Here is a 19,347-nt window from a genome sequence, read left to right as displayed (position 1 = left end):
TGTTCTCCCTTCACATTCTTACTGCAGTAATGTTCTTTTAGCTCTGAGGTGAACGCACCTCTTAAGAAGTATCATTCATGTTTCTCAGCTGTTCTTTTACTGAAACCACTGGTACAGAATAAAATGCACTGGAATTTAAATTCATAAAATTAGATTCTAAAGCAATACGCAAGGATAACAGCTGTGACTGGAAGCCAGCTTGTTAGGTTATTCAAAGAGTCATTTGAGATCCATGAAAGAACATAGTTGCTTTCTGAACTTTAACAGCAACTTCAGGCATCATTAATATTTCACTTTCTGAGCAAAACAGTTTTAAAAACATATAAAATGTTCTATTTTTACAAGCATACTAACGTCATCTCCTAATATATGCTCATGCAGGACTAAACAGATTTTTTTTATATAGGAATATGAATGGTCAATTCCAATACTTTTCAAGACAACAGGTAAACATTGAACCTTTCTTTTCAGGAGGCCACATGTTTAATTTCCTTTTTGTTTGGTGTAACACCACAAGTATAAGAGCTCTAAGCGTGTACACCAGGATGCAGGGGGACAAGCTGTCAGCACAGCAGAATTCTAACATCTAAGCAGGCAGGTTCAAGAAGAAGTAATAGAACCTATTTCAAGCAGACAGGAAAGGAAGATATGCTGAAAAGAGGAGGACATCTATCCCTCTCACAGAAAAAACTGTGGGAAGAGAGAAAAGGCTGAGAAACAGCCAATTACAAAACAATGTCTTCCTGTTACAGTTCTTGCATTAACATTCTACCACTGCTTAATACAGAAGAAGTTATTACTGTGGGCTACGTTCCTGTCAGAGCCCTAAACCCTCTTCTCACAAAGCCTTTATTAAAATAGATGCTGTTCTAACCCGTGCTGTGCTTGTTGATATGCTAACTTACCTCAGCAGAAGGAAGGGCCACTACCTGTAAAAAAGAGAGAAAACCCACAGTCAGAGTCCAAACAAGCTGCACCAAAGCACACAAAAATTTCTCTGCATGTCTACGAAGTATGCACAGCAGAAAAGGAAATTAACTGCACAGAGCAACGTAACCGCATAAAGCTGCATCAGAGCTATTGCAAAGACACTGATGTCCCAAGCACCTTGCTGAAGTCACTGCAATTTACAATTTTCATATACAGGAAGCTCTTCCTCTCACCTGAACGCTTTCTTCTTCCTCAGTTACATGTTTCATATCTTCACTGCCTAAATCTGTGCTAACCAGTACTTCAGAGCAGACTCCCGTGTTCTCACTGCTACCAATGTCATTATTTTCAATAACATCATTCCTAAAGAAACAAACAGTAAAACATCAGTAACCTGTTCTTCAAACCTCAATCAGCCTTAATATAGTTTATACACACTTATGAGGTTTTCTGCAACAGTATGTGGTAGATATGTAAAAAAAGGTTTTATCTGAATCTCCCATTAAGAAACATCGCTCCTTACTTTGCTGACCTAAGGAGCAATAGTGCGAAGAGGCAGAAGCAATGACATCCTGAAACCACCATGATTAGATGAAGTTGCTTGACTGCACTCCTCTCAGTACTGAAGTCAGCTAATTTAAGTTAGTATCAAGACCACAGAATCATAGAATGGCCTGGGTTGAAAAGGACCTCAAAGATCATCGAGTTTCAACCCCCCTGCTGAGTGCAGGGTCGCCAACCACCAGACCAGGCTGCCCAGAGCCACGTCCAGCCTGGCCTTGAACGCCTCCAGGGACGGGGCATCCACAACCTCCTTGGGCAACCTGTTCCAGTGAATCACCACCCTCAGAGTGAAAAACTTCCTCCTCGTATCTAACCTAAATCCCCCATCTCGGTTTAAAACCACTCCCCCTTGTCCTATTGCTATCCACCCTCATAAACAATCGTTCCCCTGCCTATTTATATGCTCCCTTCACTGATAAATCCCATTATTTCTAACATTTTAACTTCCTAGCATTCAACTTAAGGTTTGTAAAAGTACACCCACATTAAAACTAACTTATACCATGCCCCTTTGTCCATAGATTCTTTATACATCAGCATGTCTGTTACTGTGATTCCGTAATACAATGCAAGCCATTGACTTTTGCCTTTCTTCTCCTCCCCAAATAACTCCAAACTACTTTTAAAAATATTGCTCCTCTATATCTCGATACTAAACAGGATGGTCTGTAATTTTACATTTCAATTATGTTTTCTTTAATTCCTGCAGTTATTTTGTTAGTTCTAAGAAAGCCACTCCTGATGACTGCCATTTTTAGTTATTTACTTAGCTGTGTATCTTTCTTTTGCATAGTTTGTTGGCTGTACTGCTTTAAAGAACCTAGACGACCTCTTTCAAGAACACTATCAAGTATCGTCTATTACAGTTAATCCACAGTGGAACGACGCAGAAGCATCTGAACGAGAGACAGTGCCAGAAGAGCGTATTGGGTTTCAAACCTGCAGTGATGGTACTTTTAGCCCCCACTTCTGTGAAGCCAGGCAGACTTAAAACACTTATGCTGTAACTAATGGGATTCAGCAAGAGGGAGTGTTCACCCACTTAAGAGTTTATGTCAAAGAAATTAGATCTCTAACCCTGAAACTCAACTTGTAACTGAACATTACCAGAAATGACTATTACCTTTATCATCTCTTACTAACTTTAGTCCAAATTCTTGTCAGAGATAAGACTTCTAAAACAGTAGATAGAGAAAATAGCATTTGACCCTCTGAACACTTGACACCATTTCAAGCTCTGACCTTAAGGAACTCGTGTTGCAGAGCTCGACTTAACTACACATTTTTCAAGTTGGGAATTAATTGTGATCATTATCTATATTTAGTAAAACACCAACAGGTCTCAGTTTCTCAGTGCTGCCCTGGAAATTGCTACACCCAGAAACACTAAGATCTATAACAAAAACTGATTAAATGAGACTGAAATCCTCTACAAATAAATCTACAGCGCTCATTCTATCTGCTGTTAGCTGTTTTATTGACTCTGCCAGCCATGGAGGTACAATAGCTACATTGATGTGGAATAGCATGGTAAGGAAACTGAAACAGCACCTACAATAAATTTTTATATATGGTAAAACTGAGTCACAAGTAACATTAAGTGAGATAAAGAATGGGGTAAATAAGGTCTTGTGCTACTTATAATAAGAGCAACTTAAAATACTTGCTTCGAGTGCTGTTCATTATTTCTGTGGTTGGAAAGCTGATTTGACTTAGCATAGACATTTTTAAGAATTTTTAAGTTAATAACAGAAGTCCTAACTTTTGCTTCTGGTTGAGGGGTACCAGGGTGGTTTGGTTTGGAAGACCTAAGATTCACAATCCTACACAATTTAGTACCAACACAAAAATTCTTACTGGTTGTTAGATCCTTCCTCATCCCCGCTGGGATTTTTTGCATCATTGTTGCAGCCCAGTCTGTGTTGCTGTATTTGTTTAAGATCATTATCTAAGCTGCTCTGCAGGTCGAAAAGGTGCTGTTCCACAGCTGCTCTGATTGTTCGTTCTAGTATGCTAGAAAGAAAAGAAAAGCCACAGAAATCATATCAGAAATCCTGCTCTCCATTGATCAGCTATGCAGAAGGGTAAAAACAACAGATGAATCTTTGATGCCAAGTACTTCAAGGAAAAGAAAAAAGCAGGCTAACTATTCTAGGCAATGGAGCGTACTGAAACCACTATATTCTATCAAGTAAAAACCAAACAAGAAAGTATTTTAAAAGTAACAGATTACCATGACTACGGTTTAACAAAAAAACCCACACAACATTATACCCCAAACCTTATAAAACCTGAACAGAAGTATGCAACAGTCAAATCCTGCATGTATAGCAGGTCAGAGCCAACTATGGAGCACGTACCACTTCAGCACAGTTGGCTGAAGCACCTCCTGAGCAGGACTGTAATTGCAAAAGGCAAGATCCAACAAATAGTGGAGACAATAAGCCAGTACCTGATGAAGGTATACCCAAAGGTATGTCAACAGCAGAACATTCTTTAAAAGCAGAGTATACCGAGTGTACTTTTTAGCCAGATCATCCAAAACAAATAAAAATTAGGCCTATAAAGTTGTGTTTTATTTTCCTCCACATTTGTGCGTGCAATTCTTTAGAACTGTACTAACTACAAACAATGAAAGTTGGTGCTGAAAACACATTGTGAATACTGTTATAAAGTCAAATATCTAGGAAATATATCATTATAAAAAACAAAGAGGTTTGGAATCTAAATTTTACCACACTGCGCTCTCATGCTTCTGCAGTCAACAACGCTGATGCACATTAAGCTTTTCTGCAATGTTTCATTCATAACCAATCGTCAAACCTACTGCATTTGTTTCAAGACGACGTATCAACGCATGTTATAGCAACACAATTCACAAATTATACACTGTCATTATACTTACTCTGCAGAGGCTGGCAAGATGCTTATGGGAGAAATATGAGCACTGCAATACAGAAGAAATAAAGTGAGTGAAATGCAAAACAGCATATTAAGTAGAAGTCTCAAAGACAATAGAAAGCAACTTTGAAAATACTAAAAAACTACACGCAGTGGAGCTAATAAAAATGGAATAAATGGAGAGCAAAGTAAATACTTATTTGCAGTCCCTGTAAGATTTCTCCATCCAGATAAAGGGGAACGCCATCGTAAGACAAAAGTTGCCTAGGTAGCAGCGCAGGTTTCTGTCTCCCATGAGCCAATACTCAGTAGATTAAGAAGCTGTAAGACGCATGGCCTTTCCCATGGGAAATATTAATCGCATAGTCTCAAAAGACTTCCTGACACCTTGCTTAAGAATGCAGATTTTAACCTTGCTGCCTCAAGCAACTTCCAAAGTACTTTGCTTTCCTTCACTGTTGCAGTTCATAGGGACTTTTCCCTGCGTGTCAGATCATTGCACAATTTTATTCTGCAATGTTCAACAGCTCTGCAGTATTCTCCAAGGACAGCTGGATTTCAAGTGCAAGGCAGGTACTTTCCAGAGGTTTGAAGAGATGAGTTAGCCACTTGTAAAGCACTTCGGAATCTCCTAGCACAATCTACTTTTTACCACATAGCAGCACTGCTGACAGCCAAAGTGGTTTTTAAAAATGATATTCATGAATACATGAGGGAGCAGAGCAGAACTGCCACCTCACTGAGAGCTGAACAGGTACCTCTGCACGATGGTTCTGGCTGGTATTAGCTCTGCTTGTACTTGAAAAGGCGTTTGATGGTCTCTCTGCTTAACTAAGAATAGCTTTAATACGGCAAGGAGTATCTTGTTTAGATCTCATCGAGTTCACTAGTAGTTCTATACCCACCACTAGAGAGGTGAAATAATTAGACCACGTGAAACAGACTTTCTCCTTTTTCTTCTTTTAGATAGATGCAACACAAGCCATAAAGGACTTGCTTGCCAGCTTGATATTTAAACACACTAGCATGTTTTCCTTCAAATCTAGAAGCGGTAAGACATTTATCTTGAGTTGTGAACATTTTTTATTGGTGTCCGTACACAGAAGTTCTGCACAGCCCTACTACTCATATGAACTGCTTAACTCTTCTGATAAACAACTTCTGAATCAACCTGATTTGAAATAAAAAATGAAGGGGCAAAGCTGTGAATAAGTTCAGCCCTACAAATAAGGTAAGAGAGAAAAGTATGAGAAAATTTCAGAGAAAAAAAAAAAGATACCAAAACAAGATAGATGTACATAAGTATCCGATCTGGGTACTTTTAGCAAGTCCTACGAGAGCTGCATTACAAAAGGTATGCTTACTTTTTTAAAGTTCTAATATATGCACACTAAAATCAATTTATTAAACACAGTCACTCCCTAGGACATTTCAGTGGAAAAAGAGGCAATCAGAGCACAGAGCACTGCAACACTGGTTGTAGAAAAGAGCAAAAAAATTGAGTCAAGGGCACAAGTACAAAAACTATTTATAGGAAACTGTGACGACCTGGAATCTTTTTGTTCTATCGCTATCACTTGAGACAATGAGGAACTGTGTCGAGAGTGGGGAGAATCAAGCTCATCGCCAAGGAATCCAAAAGATTCCGGACATGATTCACAACAAAATTTTCCATCTTACTGCATAACCTTCAGCCCCACAGCAGAGGGTCATTCATCGGTGCTGCTCATAAACACCTTTAGATGCATCTGAAGTACTCAGCAAAAGATGTGCAGAACTCAGCAGCATTCCAAAGCCTGAACAATCCTCTTACTATGTAAAGAATATCCTATATCTTCAACTAATCACCTCAGCAATTAAGCACTTTTTGAAAGAAACGTGTCAGTCGCTCCTAGCTGGAAACACATTACAACTTCAGAACTAAGATACCAGTTTAAGGATACTTATTTAAAAGCTGTAACTTATACTGCTACACAGTCTTAATGCAGCATGACACAGCAAGACACACAAAGGTAAACCTCTTTTGTTTCACAAAGCTAACCCACTCCTGAGAATCCCCTTTGCACCTTCTCCCTACCCATTAAGAGTCCTCGTAAATATCCTGAGATAGAAAAATACATTATCCACAGATAAAATCTTTCAAAACTTTTCCTGCAAATGTACTGACTGTACACAGATTCTTATTTCTCATTAAGAACAAAAGCAATTTCGACATTATTTCATTTCACAGTATCCCCAGAATACATTCATCTCCCACAACGTTAAAAGTGTTATTTGCATCCATATCAAAGCAATCTTTTCCTTTCATGCGTTTACCTGTGCAGCAGGACTTTGCAGGCCATCCTGATTATTTTTGCTATCCCAAACGAACACTTCATGTAAAAATGCTTCATTTGAAAAACAGCAAGGCGTGCTGTTGGCTGCAGGTTATGCATACTGCTCCCACGGTTTCAATGGCTGCTTGTCAGACAGCACTTCTGGAGTGCTGCACTAAACCCTGCAGTCTAAATAGAAATAGACTGCAACATGAGGTCACTCCTGACAATAAGCTGCCCAATCAAGACTTGAAAGCTTTTCTAACATGTTGTTTGCATATTTTCCAGCGTAGAAATCGGAAAAAGTATTTGGACGTTTGAAGAGAGAGCTAAGCTAAAAGCAATAATATATTTTCTAGTAATTGAGGCACTTGTTCTATTTGTTCTATTTAGATAGCCTTATTATACAAAAAACTTGTTACTTTATTTCCACGATCTCCTTTCTCTCACTGATGGAGCCAAATGAAACAAAATTGGAAAACACGCCACAAAAGCAGCGAGGAGGAGTTCACCCTCGTCATTACATTTAATACAGACAGAAGCAAACTGCTCCCAGAACGTCCTGCTCCTCACATCTCACCTTTTTACACATTGAAAAGCCCGAAGAACACATCAAGGAGATTTCACTTCAGGCTCACGACAGACTTTTTTTTTTGCAAAAAAGTAAACCAAATGCAATCTGGCAAAGAGCAGCAAGGAAAAATACAGCACACTGACAGCTAAGGACTCCAGGGTGATTATTTCAACGGCACATCTTCACGTCAGCTGCAATGCTGAGTCAGGAATTCTTTTCTACAGAAGTGAGGACAGCACAAACTGACAGAGCCCTGTTGAAAAGGCTTCTGATAAGGGAGAATACATTTCCTTTACATACACCGTGTCAGCTCGTGCACAAACAGCCCCTGACTGCGTAACAGACTGAAAGATCGCTCAACAGGTTTATTTTAAATGCCAGTCATCAAGTCAAGCTGCATGAATGATTTTCCGTATTCTCACCTCATCTCTCTCACAGAAACTAGCACCACGCAATGCATGACTGTCATGTTTTACAAAGAAAAAGTAGAACGAGTAAGAAAATGAATATATATATATATATATATGTGCAGGTAGTAAGCCAGATCACAAGTCACAGTTCACATAGCTAAGAGGAAGGTCGTGCGCCCTGTTGGGTGAATCAGAACAATCCATCTTTAACGTGAGATGAGGAGCGTGCAACCTCAGTCTTCTTTTCTTTCTCTCGATAAAGGGACCAGAACTACACAGATAGTTGGTTCCTAAAACCTGATGACGGCAAGGAGGAAATGGAACTCCAGGTTAAGGAATGCTAAGAGTCAAATTTAAGACTGACTTCTCCATCCTCTTTCCCTTGTAAACCACTGCATGCCCTGTGCCAAGACAAGCATCCCAATCATAGAATCATAGAATCACAGAATTAGCTAGGTTGGAAAAGACCTACAAGATCACCTAGTCCAACCATCCACCTACCACCAACATAACCCCACTAAACCAGGTCTCTCAATGCTATATCTAAACGTTTCTTGAACACCTCCAGGGACAGTGACTCAACCACCTCCCTGGGCAGCCTGTTCCAGCGTCTGACCACTCTTTCAGAAAAGTAGTATTTCCGAATGTCCAGCCTAAATCTCCCCTGGCGCAACTTGAAGCCATTCCCCCTCGTCCTGTCACTAGTTATAAGAGAGAAGAGGCTGACCCCCAGCTCACTACAACCTCCCTTCAGGTAGTTATAGAGAGCAATGAGGTCCCCCCTGAGCCTCCTCTTCTCCAGACTGAACAATCCCAGCTCCCTCAGCCGCTCCTCATAAGGCCTGTGCTCCAGACCCCTCACCAGGGGTATGCATTATCAATCTGCATTATCAATCTGCATTAACATTTATTTTTGAAAATCAAGAAAGTAAAATGCAAAAAGGCCATTAAATGTGTTATGAATGCTTTTCAGTTCCCAAAAATATTTACAGTGGTTAGAAGTTTAATACAGCACATTTCCTCAGTCTATTTTTTTTTTCAGATGTTTCCTGCAGTTATTCTGGTTTTACAATAAAAAACTGTCTCTTTTATTCAACAGGATTCCTCCTTACGCTTTCCCACAAATAATGCAAGACGCCAACCATAATTAACGCTTATTAATTTTTAATTAACCCTAAACATCTTGTAAAATGATTTTCTCTTCAGGCTAGTGACTTTCAACTCTTCAACTTGTTTAGTTCCTCACTACAGCTGCGCTTGCACATTCCACAAGTATCTAAATGCCTGCGAACAGTAAAACTGCTTCAAAACCTCCACTGGAACACAGAGTACTCTTGCAGAATTCCAATTTCTGGAAGGTTTTTTTTTTTGATAGTTCTAAGTCAAACTAAAACTGAGCAGCTAGATTACCGACGAGGGCACAATTTAAACATAATTCTCTTGCTTTCTGACTTATTTAATTATATTACGTTTTACAAATTCCTGAAATGAAGAAAATCTGCAGTAAAGCAGCTGAACAGATTTCAGCCTGAAATCCCTGCAGTCTTGAGACTTGTCAGCCTAAGGCACTAACCCTCCTCCTGGATTTCCCTGTGTTTCCGCTGCTTTTAATCAGACTTCTATCACAGGTTTTTCCTCGCCCCTCCCTTCCGGGTGCTTCCTGCAATGCCCAGACCAAAACAAATGCTGTAGAGGGGAAAAAATAAAATTCACTGTACAGAAATTGTCAACTGTAAGTACAAATAAAGCAGACTTAAAAAAAAAAAACGTGTCTACTACAAGCAAATAAAACATAAACCTGCATGTTACAAGCAAGCACAAACTCATACATCTGCCCAAGAGGTTAAGTTTATGCATGTCATTCTTAAGGATGTAAGATTTACTGAGAAAATACCACTTTCTAGCATCAATAAAATACTCTCTTTTTTCCCCTCTTCCTCTGCAGAAATCACAGATAGCCCAGTCTGAGTTCTACAGGCCTTCTGCTGCTGAATTCGGGAACAGTTACTTTGTCCCACATTTTACTGCTCCAAGAACTGCACCTACTTTGAAAGCTTCGCTTCACAGGCTCTGCATCTTTCCTCAGACGTCTGAGGGTTTCTCCCTCACACACCACAACAGACTACATTCCAAGGCAGAACCAAGTTACCTTGTTGATGCTGTAACGCTCCTGGAATCTGAGATACTCCCTGTCACATCTAGATGCACCACAGCTGGCTGCTCAACAGGTTTTTCTGTGCCATCCTCTGGAAGTTCTTCAGACTGCTCAAGCTTTACATCTTCCTCCTCTTCCAAGAGATCATTTATCTGTGCACAGATTTACTCACAATTAATGGCTTATTTTATCTTTTAAGAGCTCCAGGGAATTAAAAGCATGAGAGAGATAAAAACAGAATACTTATAAAATGATAAAATTCTTCAATTTTAGAAAATAAAACAGGTCCCCAAAGTTTGCTTTTATATAAAACATTCTACATTATAAATGCAGTGTTTTTATCCCTGGAATTCTTTCATAATTGCAAGAGAATGTAGCAGTGAACAAGGGGGTAAGCCCAGCTGCACAGCTGCTTGCACGTGGGGCTGTACATGGTGTGGCCCTGTGTCCCTAGTTCCACTCAGCCTCGCACTGGTCCTGGAGGGAACAGGACCCAACCAAAGTGCGCTGTTGACATCTGGTGGAGACACCACAAAATTCAAGGGACATCCTGCCAAGTATCAAAATTTCACGAGAAAACGAAACAAAAAAACCCAACCACAGCAGCACAAAACACAACAACAAAATGCAACCACACCACACGTACAGAGCCTCCTTGGGAAGTGTTTTTGTCAAAATATATAACGAACCAGAAGCGAGTCAGTAATTCTCAAGCATGAGAGCAACTAACTGTAAGGAGCATTCACCCCAACCTAAGGCAACAGTTCTCTGCCTCAGGCTGGAGAAGTTACAGCCCTGTTGTATTTAGCAGCTTCCTGCACCCAGCAGGACAATGTCAGCCCTCAGTGCTAGACATATTCTCACTAAGAGCTGAAGAGACAGCAAACATTGCAAAGCTGCAGCGCTTCGCTGCAGAACTAGCAGAGCAGAAGCTGCTCAATCCAGAACTTGCTGCCCACGCTTGCTAGTCTGGATAAATGGGCAAGATGTCTCCTGCAGCAAAGAGGAAGCAACCAGCTGTAATAGTACTCGCCTTACTTGTCTTAGGTAAGGTATCCTTGTTGGTTCAGTTCATAGAAACTTTTCCACGTGGATAGCTATACTTGCTACCAAGCAACAATTTCACAAGCACAATAAGAAAACGCATTTAAGGAAATATCAGGTTTTGTCAGTTTGCAAGGAACCACCAAAAGGCACACAATATTTCAACATATGCTATAACGAATACTTAAGTGATACAATATTGCCACTTAAAACATTCCTACCTGCTCAGTTATTGAGCTTAAATCATTAGTAGATGAAAAATCTTCCTCTTCATTTTCAAAGAATTCATAGTAGTTCTCCAGAAGTCCCGCCATTATTCTGCTAACTATTTCTTGTTCTTTCAGATCCTCCACATCTGTGTAAATGCTAAAGATTTCAATACCATTTTAGAGTAAAAATTTAAATCCAACTAATGCCCCCCAAAACTTCTGCCAATGGCTTCCACAGCAAAGGACTGCACTTCACATTATCCCTATGCCATTGTGAACATGCAATTTAAGCACACCTTCACACCACTGCATTATAAAACTTTGTAGTACTTCATATTTTTGAAAGTGATGGGGTAACAATTAATTAGTTAATTAACTGCTCACGAGGAAGGTTTGTAATTATTGTTGAAAGGAAATATCAGGATACATTTGTATTTTGACTGTTACCTTCCAGAACATTTTTTTTTTGCTGCAAACAGTAATTAAAAAAAACTGAACCTGAATGAAATTATAATATCACAATCAAATCCATGGTTTAGATCCAAGCAAAAATTGTAAGGGGTGGCAGAGGAGAGAGGCAGAAAGAAAGACATTGCCCAAAGCCCATCGCATACTTGCTGCAGTTATTCAGGGACTAGGAGAGGCCCTGAACTACAGATTTCCACCATCAAATTCATGGAAAAACATTGCATAAACCTTTATAATCCACTTACTGAAAAACATCTGGGCCAAAGACTGCAGCCAAAGAACTTGCTGACCAAATTTCTTCATGATGTGATGCTACGTTGGCTAAAAATTTACACAGAAACTTTAACAAACTGTAATTAACAGGTGGAAGCTGCTGCAAGAGGAACCTCAACTTTCTTCCAAATTCATCTTCATTATTATAATCTAGAAAACATAATAAAAATATTTTAATCACAAAATTAAGATAATATAATGTGAAAAAGCAGATAATCAACCTATAGACTTGTGCTTGTACTTGAGAAGTAACTGTTCTCCTTCAGTCAGCCCACAGTCTAAAGTTGTCAGAAACCGAATTACATTTGCCCAGCCTGAGATTTTTGTGATCTATTTGTCTGAGGAGGAACTACCCCAAAATCAAAAGCTTCACTGTCCAACCCATGTACCCAAGGAAATATATAATGGTAGTGCTTCTGTCCCAGCATCTCATCCTCTCATTGCAGTCTCTGGATTAGTCTCTTCTTCCTTGTTATTTGCAGGAGAGGTTGATAATTGCCAGTTCCTATCCAGTCCCTCTTCTACAACCACATCTGAACTTTAGAGGGATAGGGAGGGAGCAGGAGAACCTAGCTGAAGATCAAGACCTCTCCAGTCTTGATTCCAGAGCACAGTACAATCAGATCACTTTCCCTAATAAATTACACTACAAAATTTAATTATTGCTTTGAAGCAGAAAAAAAAGTGATAACCTAAACCAATGATTTCCCTCTATCCTCCTCTGCAAGTCCAATCAGTAGTTTCCAGAATGTTTTTTCCCCATTAATGCTCATTCAGTTTCTGATTACTGAGTGTCTGCTCCTCCACATCTTTTCCTTTTACTCCTGTCCTATACAATTGCTTCATAGAAGAGCTCTGGAGACAGTAACAGCTCTATAGCTAACTTAAAAGCCAGTCTATTTTCCACGTTTTAGATGAACTAGCCACTTGCTTTCTTCCTCCACAAGCATCCCATTCTCAATGCTTTACCTGCCTTGACAATACTCGACGAATACCAGCTATCTCAACACACACATCCCTACACATACTCAGCCTGAAGCTTGCTGGTTCCCCTTCAGACCAGAAAAAAGGTCACCCCAAGATTTCCTCATTCTCACCCACTAGTATCTCCCCACTAATCTCTTCTGCTAGGTTATCACTCTTGCAGGCAACAAGGTTCAAAAAGTTTACAACAGTTCATAACAAGGAAATTCTGTATGAAGGAGAAGTGTCAGGGAAGCAAAAAAGTTGAATAATTGATCCCAACAGGCCTCTCCTTTCTCAGACTTTCAAAAACTCTCAGGTTAGCAGAAAAGGTTGTTTGAGGATGATGAGTGGTTATTCTGCCTCTCTAGATGAGAGCTCAGACACCCTGGTCTTCATTATCAAATAAATGCAACAAAGTAAATCCCCTATTGTACACGTGCAGTAATAACACCAAACAGTAACTGGGCAGCGCTCCAGTTGCTCAGACAGCATCAACAACACCTCAAGTCAGGGGCAACCAAGCACAGTGAAACTCTCAAGGCAGCAAAATGAACTTCATACATCACTGTGTAAGCTCTAGAAATGTCTTTAGGAAATGTAAGAGCAAAAAGAGAGCATCGTAAAAAAAGAAAAAACAACCAGCACATACACATAAAAAAGGAAAATGAACCTTTCTCAAAGTAACCCTTCAAATAACGGAGGGAGCAAAAGAAACAAGTGGTAACAGACAGACCAACAAGCATGTGCACATATAGACGTTTTGTCTTTACCAATCCGCCCTAAAATCTAGGTTCTAAACAACAGCCAGAGACCCAGAGTGAAAATACTGAACTGTAAATGAATTCCTCTGAAAGTAAACCATGGATACACACCTCTGGAGCACACGGCCTAGCGTACGGGGGTCAAATTCTCCCCACGGTCACTAAAGTCACCTGCCCTTGAGGAACCACCATTAGACCTGTACAGAAGGAGCCTTGAAGGGTTTACAGGCCACAGCTTGCTGTAGGACTAAGTTGTTACCTTAAGCTTAGTTTACCAAACAATACAGATCCTCCAAAGAGGACATGGATACAAAATTACTTAAACTCTCTGCATTTCTGCAAGCAGTTCCTCTACCTAAAACAGAGTTCTCCATATGACTACCAGACAGTGAAAGTATCAAAAGCAAAACTCTAAGTAAAGGAAACGAAGCCTCTAATTATAGTATCAGGAAACAACATTTAAGGGTTCATCTGCATCAAGGAAATCAAAACCGGCACTTTTAAGCTTTCCGAAATGGCTTTGTTTTACACTGAAAGAAAAAGTAGTATAGACAGTAAGCTGACAACTGAATTGAAATACAGAGTTTCTCTGCAAATTTAACCAAAGGGAAATCTGGGGAGAATTACTGCTCTGGAACGAGTCTTCTCCCAAAACAAGCCACGTTCAAATCCTTTCCACAGGCATCTATTCAAAGGTGGGGGAGACCATGAGTTCCATGCTGTAGTTTACAGGTCACAGAAGGAAATTATATTGTCACATCAAAAGAGTATACCACAGTCATTTCCAGTCCTGATAAGTAACACTGCAAATCACAGCACATAGCAGTATCAGCTGACAAAGGACCATCCAGCAGCTTTCTGCATTACCCTTTCAAACGTTTATTTATCATCTTTTTTCAAGAAGGAGGGGAGGAAAAAAAAGTTTACGAGCTACTCAGTGAACTATGACTTCAGCAATGCAAAATTAAATAGCAAACAGGCCACTAATGAGATTTAATCTACTGATATCCACTTCAGTTTCTCACTACTGCACACAACAAATACATAAGCAGAGCTTCAGGTTTTAACATGCTTCTCTGGACAGAAGCTTCCAAAGATTGTTTCCAGCAGAAGACTGTTCATTGCCTTATAAGAAAGGCATCAGTGCTCAGCCCCTGCTCACCAATTATCCAGATAACTAGCTGGTGTTCAAAGTTCCAAAATTATGTAGAAGCAGCTTCACATTGCTGCACATGATCCTGTGGTTCAGCGCTTTCTAAATGAGACACAAATCCTACCCTGAAGAAATGGCACTAAACATGAATAAACTCAACAGAAATCTAAAAACATGACTCTTGCTAAGCAAAACAAAGCCTAGCACTTGAAAAGAAGTACTAACCAGCAGTGAGAGATGAACAGAACTCCTGTGGCTTGGCAACCAGCAAAACCATCAGTGATGTCAAAGAGCATAGAACTCTGACACAGCTACCTTTGGAGGTTGCTTTACTAGCAAAGTGCCACAAGACACTTCTACTAGTCAAGTGATGAACTCCAACACACGTAAACACAGATAGAAACACATCTGAATTAGTAGGGGTTTTTACTCTTAGAAATGAATACCTCCATCAAAAGTAGTTTTTACCTTGAGAAAGTTGCATCAAATGTGTGTGCAAACTGCCTGGGATAACTGGCTCTGGAAGTTCTTGAAGAAAAAATCTAAGAAGGCTAATAGCTGAGGGTACATCTGCTTCTTTAACCAGGTCCACATCTTCTCCATTATCATATCGTTGCCGAAGCCACTCCACTGTCTCAGCGTTCCCATTGACTTGAAAAAGTCCTTCTTGTTCCAGACCCCCTGAGTTAGAAGGAAATGGCAAAAATAAATTTGGAGATTTGGTCTGGATAAATGTATCAGAAATTACTGATCATCGGATATGCATAATTTGCATACTGAATTAAAGACATTCATGACCACCATTTGGCAAACTTTTCCTAAATGCCTAATGCCATTTGGCACATCCTTATGCCCAGCTAATACAATAAAAAGGCAACCATTAGCAGTACCAGAACCACACCATTTCCAATACAGTTCCCTACCAGGATGATAGCCCTTCGTATCCTCCAGAAAACAGTGGCAATCAAACATAATAGCAAAAAGGTGTATCACTAAAAGAAAAACACACAAACAAAAAAAACTACAGCCAATTAAATACAAGTAACTAAAAATAAACACTCCCCAAAAACCAGTCTATTCTGCAAAAGTGACAGATGAGCACATTTAAAAGACTGCAAGGTAATACATACCATGTTCCTCAATATAGTCCACCACATGGCGGACTATGAATGGAACCTCATTGTCTGGTTGCCCTTCTTGCTGCAGCTCATCAAGTGGAATTCCAAATATTTTGTTAGCAAGAACAGAGTTGCAGTTACTCAAGGAAGGGGAGGAGCTCTTCCTCATATCTTTTTGCAGCCAAAAATCAAAGCTGTCTTTTCTGTCAAAGAAGGGAAATTATAATTAAAGTCATACTTCATTGTACGGTGTTGAGTGTATTGATCTGTAACACACTGCATTTTAATTACCAAATGCAGACACACTCTAGTTTCTCTCAGACTAGGCACCAACTTAATGAAAAGTTCTGTAATGACTCCAGATACAGGTAACTAGATGAGTCACAACTGATGACGTGCTCTGATCAGTTCTCAACAGAGTACTGACAAGAACACAGCAGCAGAAGAAATTCATCAAATTTTCAATACCACAATGTTACTTGAGGATCTTCTAATGTACCCGTGGAGAGCCAGATTCTTCAGCATACTGACTGTATTTATCAGTCAGGCTTTGAAAATGGACCTCAAAAGACACTCAAGAGGAAGTGAAAATAGTGGATAACACCAAACTAAAACCCCAATGATTAGCTACATGAAAAGTAAATAATTGGTGATACAATACTGCGTTGCAATCAGCATCTAGTAGATTTGGCATTTTTTTGATCTCCACAATGAAATTTTCAACACCTGTACCAAAATCAAAATTTTACTGAACAGAATAAAGGTTTCCAGATGCTGAGCAATAACATTCTCCTTATCATGCAGAAGCTCGAGCATTACTTGCAAGTCTTTGCTTGATACAGGACACAGACAGATAAAAGCATTACCAAAGGCAGTATAAGTCACTCAGTTAAATTGTAATCCTCTCAAAACAAACAAAAAAATATATATAGCAAAGGGGAAAAAAGAATGTTCTTTCAAAATAAATGAACAACATATTTGTTTAAATGCAAGGGAACATTTCCATGAAGGCCGGTAGATAGAACACAAAGCACACACTGCTAGACAAAGCACGGCAACTAAACTTAATGCTTTGCTAATGGATTGATGGATTCTAATATATTAGAACAACCAAAATCCACACTTAAAAAAAAGCCTGAGTAAAATAGCATCAGAAACATACCTCAGAGTACTTAAACAGCCGAGTCTGAAAAGTGTTTTCTGCGCCAGCTGCCCTCACTGACCAAGCATTCTTTTGTCATTTATGGTTGTTTAAGATTATGGCAAAAGATCAGCCTGTAGTTCCTCATTGAAGAATAGCAGAACTCTATCAGTACTTCAGCAGTTAATCTGAAAATAAGGAAATCATGATTAGAACATTTCGTTTTCAACAGTTTTCAACTCAGTTACAGGTCTAAACACCACATTTGAGGAATTCTCCTCATCAAATCAACAAGTCTCTTGCTCTCAATGTAAAAGCATAACGATCACAATTAGCACGTGTCACGTGAGAGAAGGCAAAAAAGCAAGACTCTTTCATTTAGGAGTTAATCAACTCTAAAGCAAAAGTTAGCATGGGACATCTTGGTCGTAACAATTATGAAATCAAATTCTGTATTTTCCAGACTCATTCATTTCTTCCTAATTAGGTTAGACAGGTGCGTTTTGAAGTACTTACTGTAATAAAACATTTAATAGCTAAGCACTGGTTTCACACTACCTTCAAACCTAAGCCAGTTTTCATCAGCACAGATCTTTTCCAGAAAATTCATTCTGTGCCCTCATTGCCCGTTCAAAGTTCAGATGATTGCCAGCTCCAGACACAGGCAGCAACTTCCCTAAAGTCACATTCCCTAGACCCACCCATATTTATTATTTTTTTTTTTTACCACCCTTCAGAATCCAGTGCACCTGGATATTATTCATGTTCTCAGTTCTCAGGATAGCTGAGGGTCACAGTAACAGCTCTTATGGTTTTCTGTGGTATTAAAAATTTAGACTGCAGATTCATGGCAACAGTGGAGCTCATCTAATGTCACTCACTCTTTTTTCCTCACACATTACATGTTCTAATTAAACTCAAGTAACTAAAAATGTGACAGGATAGCCAAGCAAAGCCAGTCTGTGGCATACACATATACACACAAAGACTACACACATCACCAAAGCTAGGCAAGGAAACACCCCTCCCTAGCTTTAAAGTATATGCAGTGAAACCTTACTGCTTCAAACTTTGAGATCTATACAGGAATTGATCTGACTTTTTAGAAGTACCCTCCCTCTCTTTATTCCCCCACATTGGCTCTTGCTTATATTCCACATCAGAACAAGTTAATTTCATCTTCACTTCCAAAGTTCTTAAAATCTGCTCTCATTTCAGTACCAAAATGTCCAAAAAATCCAATCACTGCCCTATGTAACCTGGAATCCTGTTTTCCTCCTACTCCATTTCTGAGTAAGTAACACTTTCCTGCTCCCAGTCCTCCCCAGACTGCATCCATGTTTTGGAGGAGTTTGCCATAAGCTCTGTACAAGACTGCTGCTTCATCACCATCCTCAACATTTTTTTGCAGTAAGGTCCATGGGTAAGGAAATCTTTGCCTATCAAAGCAAGCAGCACGGACCAAAATTATCCCCTCTTGTCATCTCTATCATCCCACATTATGCAAAGATTGTAAATCTGTTACATGCCTCACATACATGGAACCTGGCCTGAGATCTGGACTGCAGCCGTGCTGACAACAGAAAATAAAGAGTGATATTCCAGTCAACAAGCTTTACCATTGTCACCAATCATCTGCAAATCTGTCACTGGGTGTTCTTGGCTACTATAGGATGCTGACAGACTTCAGCAGTGAAAGAATTTCATTTCATGACTCTGTTATATTTTAATGAAGACTCTGCCCAGCCATTCCTTATTCCTTATTTTGGTGTATTAAGTGTTAGTCAGCATAATCTTGGCACGCAAGTAGATTTTAATCAATCCCTAGACATCGTGGAATTTTTCAAATATGGAGTTGCAACCACTCGCTGTTCTCACAGTCTGCCCACAATGAGCCAGGAAGGCTCCTATTAGCCAGGGTTACCCCAGCTGCAGGGTTAATGGCAGCTGGGAAAAAACCTTTGACGGATCCGCTGCAACGCTCCAGGCTGCCTCGCTAAAGCAAACAAACAAACAAAGCCTCAAAACCAACATCACCTAATAAATAGAGCAAATTAGAAGAAACCGCTCTGTTATACCACAGCGCCAAATGAGCAGCACGCAGCTCCAGCTCCCACACCAAGGACACCTGTACTTAGTTAACAGAGAAACACAAGCCTTTTTTTTTTTTCCCAGGTGCGCTACGCAGACGGGCTTCCCAAGTAGTAATTTCATTCAGGAGACACGGAAAAAAAGACAAATTAAAAGACTTCTACTTTAACTAGCTCGACAATGTAACAATGAAGTGTAACAATGAAGTTGAAACAGCCTGGATGTCTCATTTTTTAGAGCCAAACCAGATTGACCAGTCAAGTTTATACTTCAA

At 39.7% G+C, this 19,347-nt stretch overlaps 1 protein-coding gene across 5 annotated transcripts in view; it reads right to left on the bottom strand.

Moving 5' to 3' along the window:
- The window catches only part of FAM13B (family with sequence similarity 13 member B), a 43,921-nt gene that overhangs the window by 16,777 nt on the left and 7,797 nt on the right, over nt 1–19,347 (bottom strand). For 4 of the 5 annotated variants that reach the window (XM_021410756.1, XM_021410753.1, XM_021410754.1 and 1 more), the window contains exons 2-11: nt 17,004–17,170; nt 15,854–16,044; nt 15,192–15,404; nt 11,816–11,993; nt 11,115–11,259; nt 9,844–10,001; nt 4,400–4,441; nt 3,352–3,507; nt 1,164–1,293; nt 906–929 (exon numbers count right to left, since the gene is read on the bottom strand). In XM_021410756.1, the coding sequence (XP_021266431.1) occupies nt 906–929; nt 1,164–1,293; nt 3,352–3,507; nt 4,400–4,441; nt 9,844–10,001; nt 11,115–11,259; nt 11,816–11,993; nt 15,192–15,404; nt 15,854–16,010 (1,203 nt within the window). In that variant the 5' untranslated portion in view covers nt 16,011–16,044; nt 17,004–17,170. Of the gene's footprint in view, nt 1–905; nt 930–1,163; nt 1,294–3,351; nt 3,508–4,399; nt 4,442–9,843; nt 10,002–11,114; nt 11,260–11,815; nt 11,994–14,948; nt 15,082–15,191; nt 15,405–15,853; nt 16,045–17,003; nt 17,171–19,347 lie in introns of those variants that run through there. The other variant, XM_021410757.1, reaches the window with a different exon arrangement.

This window comes from Numida meleagris, chromosome 12 (genome assembly GCF_002078875.1).
Source record: "Numida meleagris isolate 19003 breed g44 Domestic line chromosome 12, NumMel1.0, whole genome shotgun sequence".
Taxonomy (NCBI): domain Eukaryota; kingdom Metazoa; phylum Chordata; class Aves; order Galliformes; family Numididae; genus Numida; species Numida meleagris.
The sequence above is the reverse complement of the archived record's forward strand: the minus strand, read 5'-3'. Positions and strand labels throughout refer to the sequence as shown.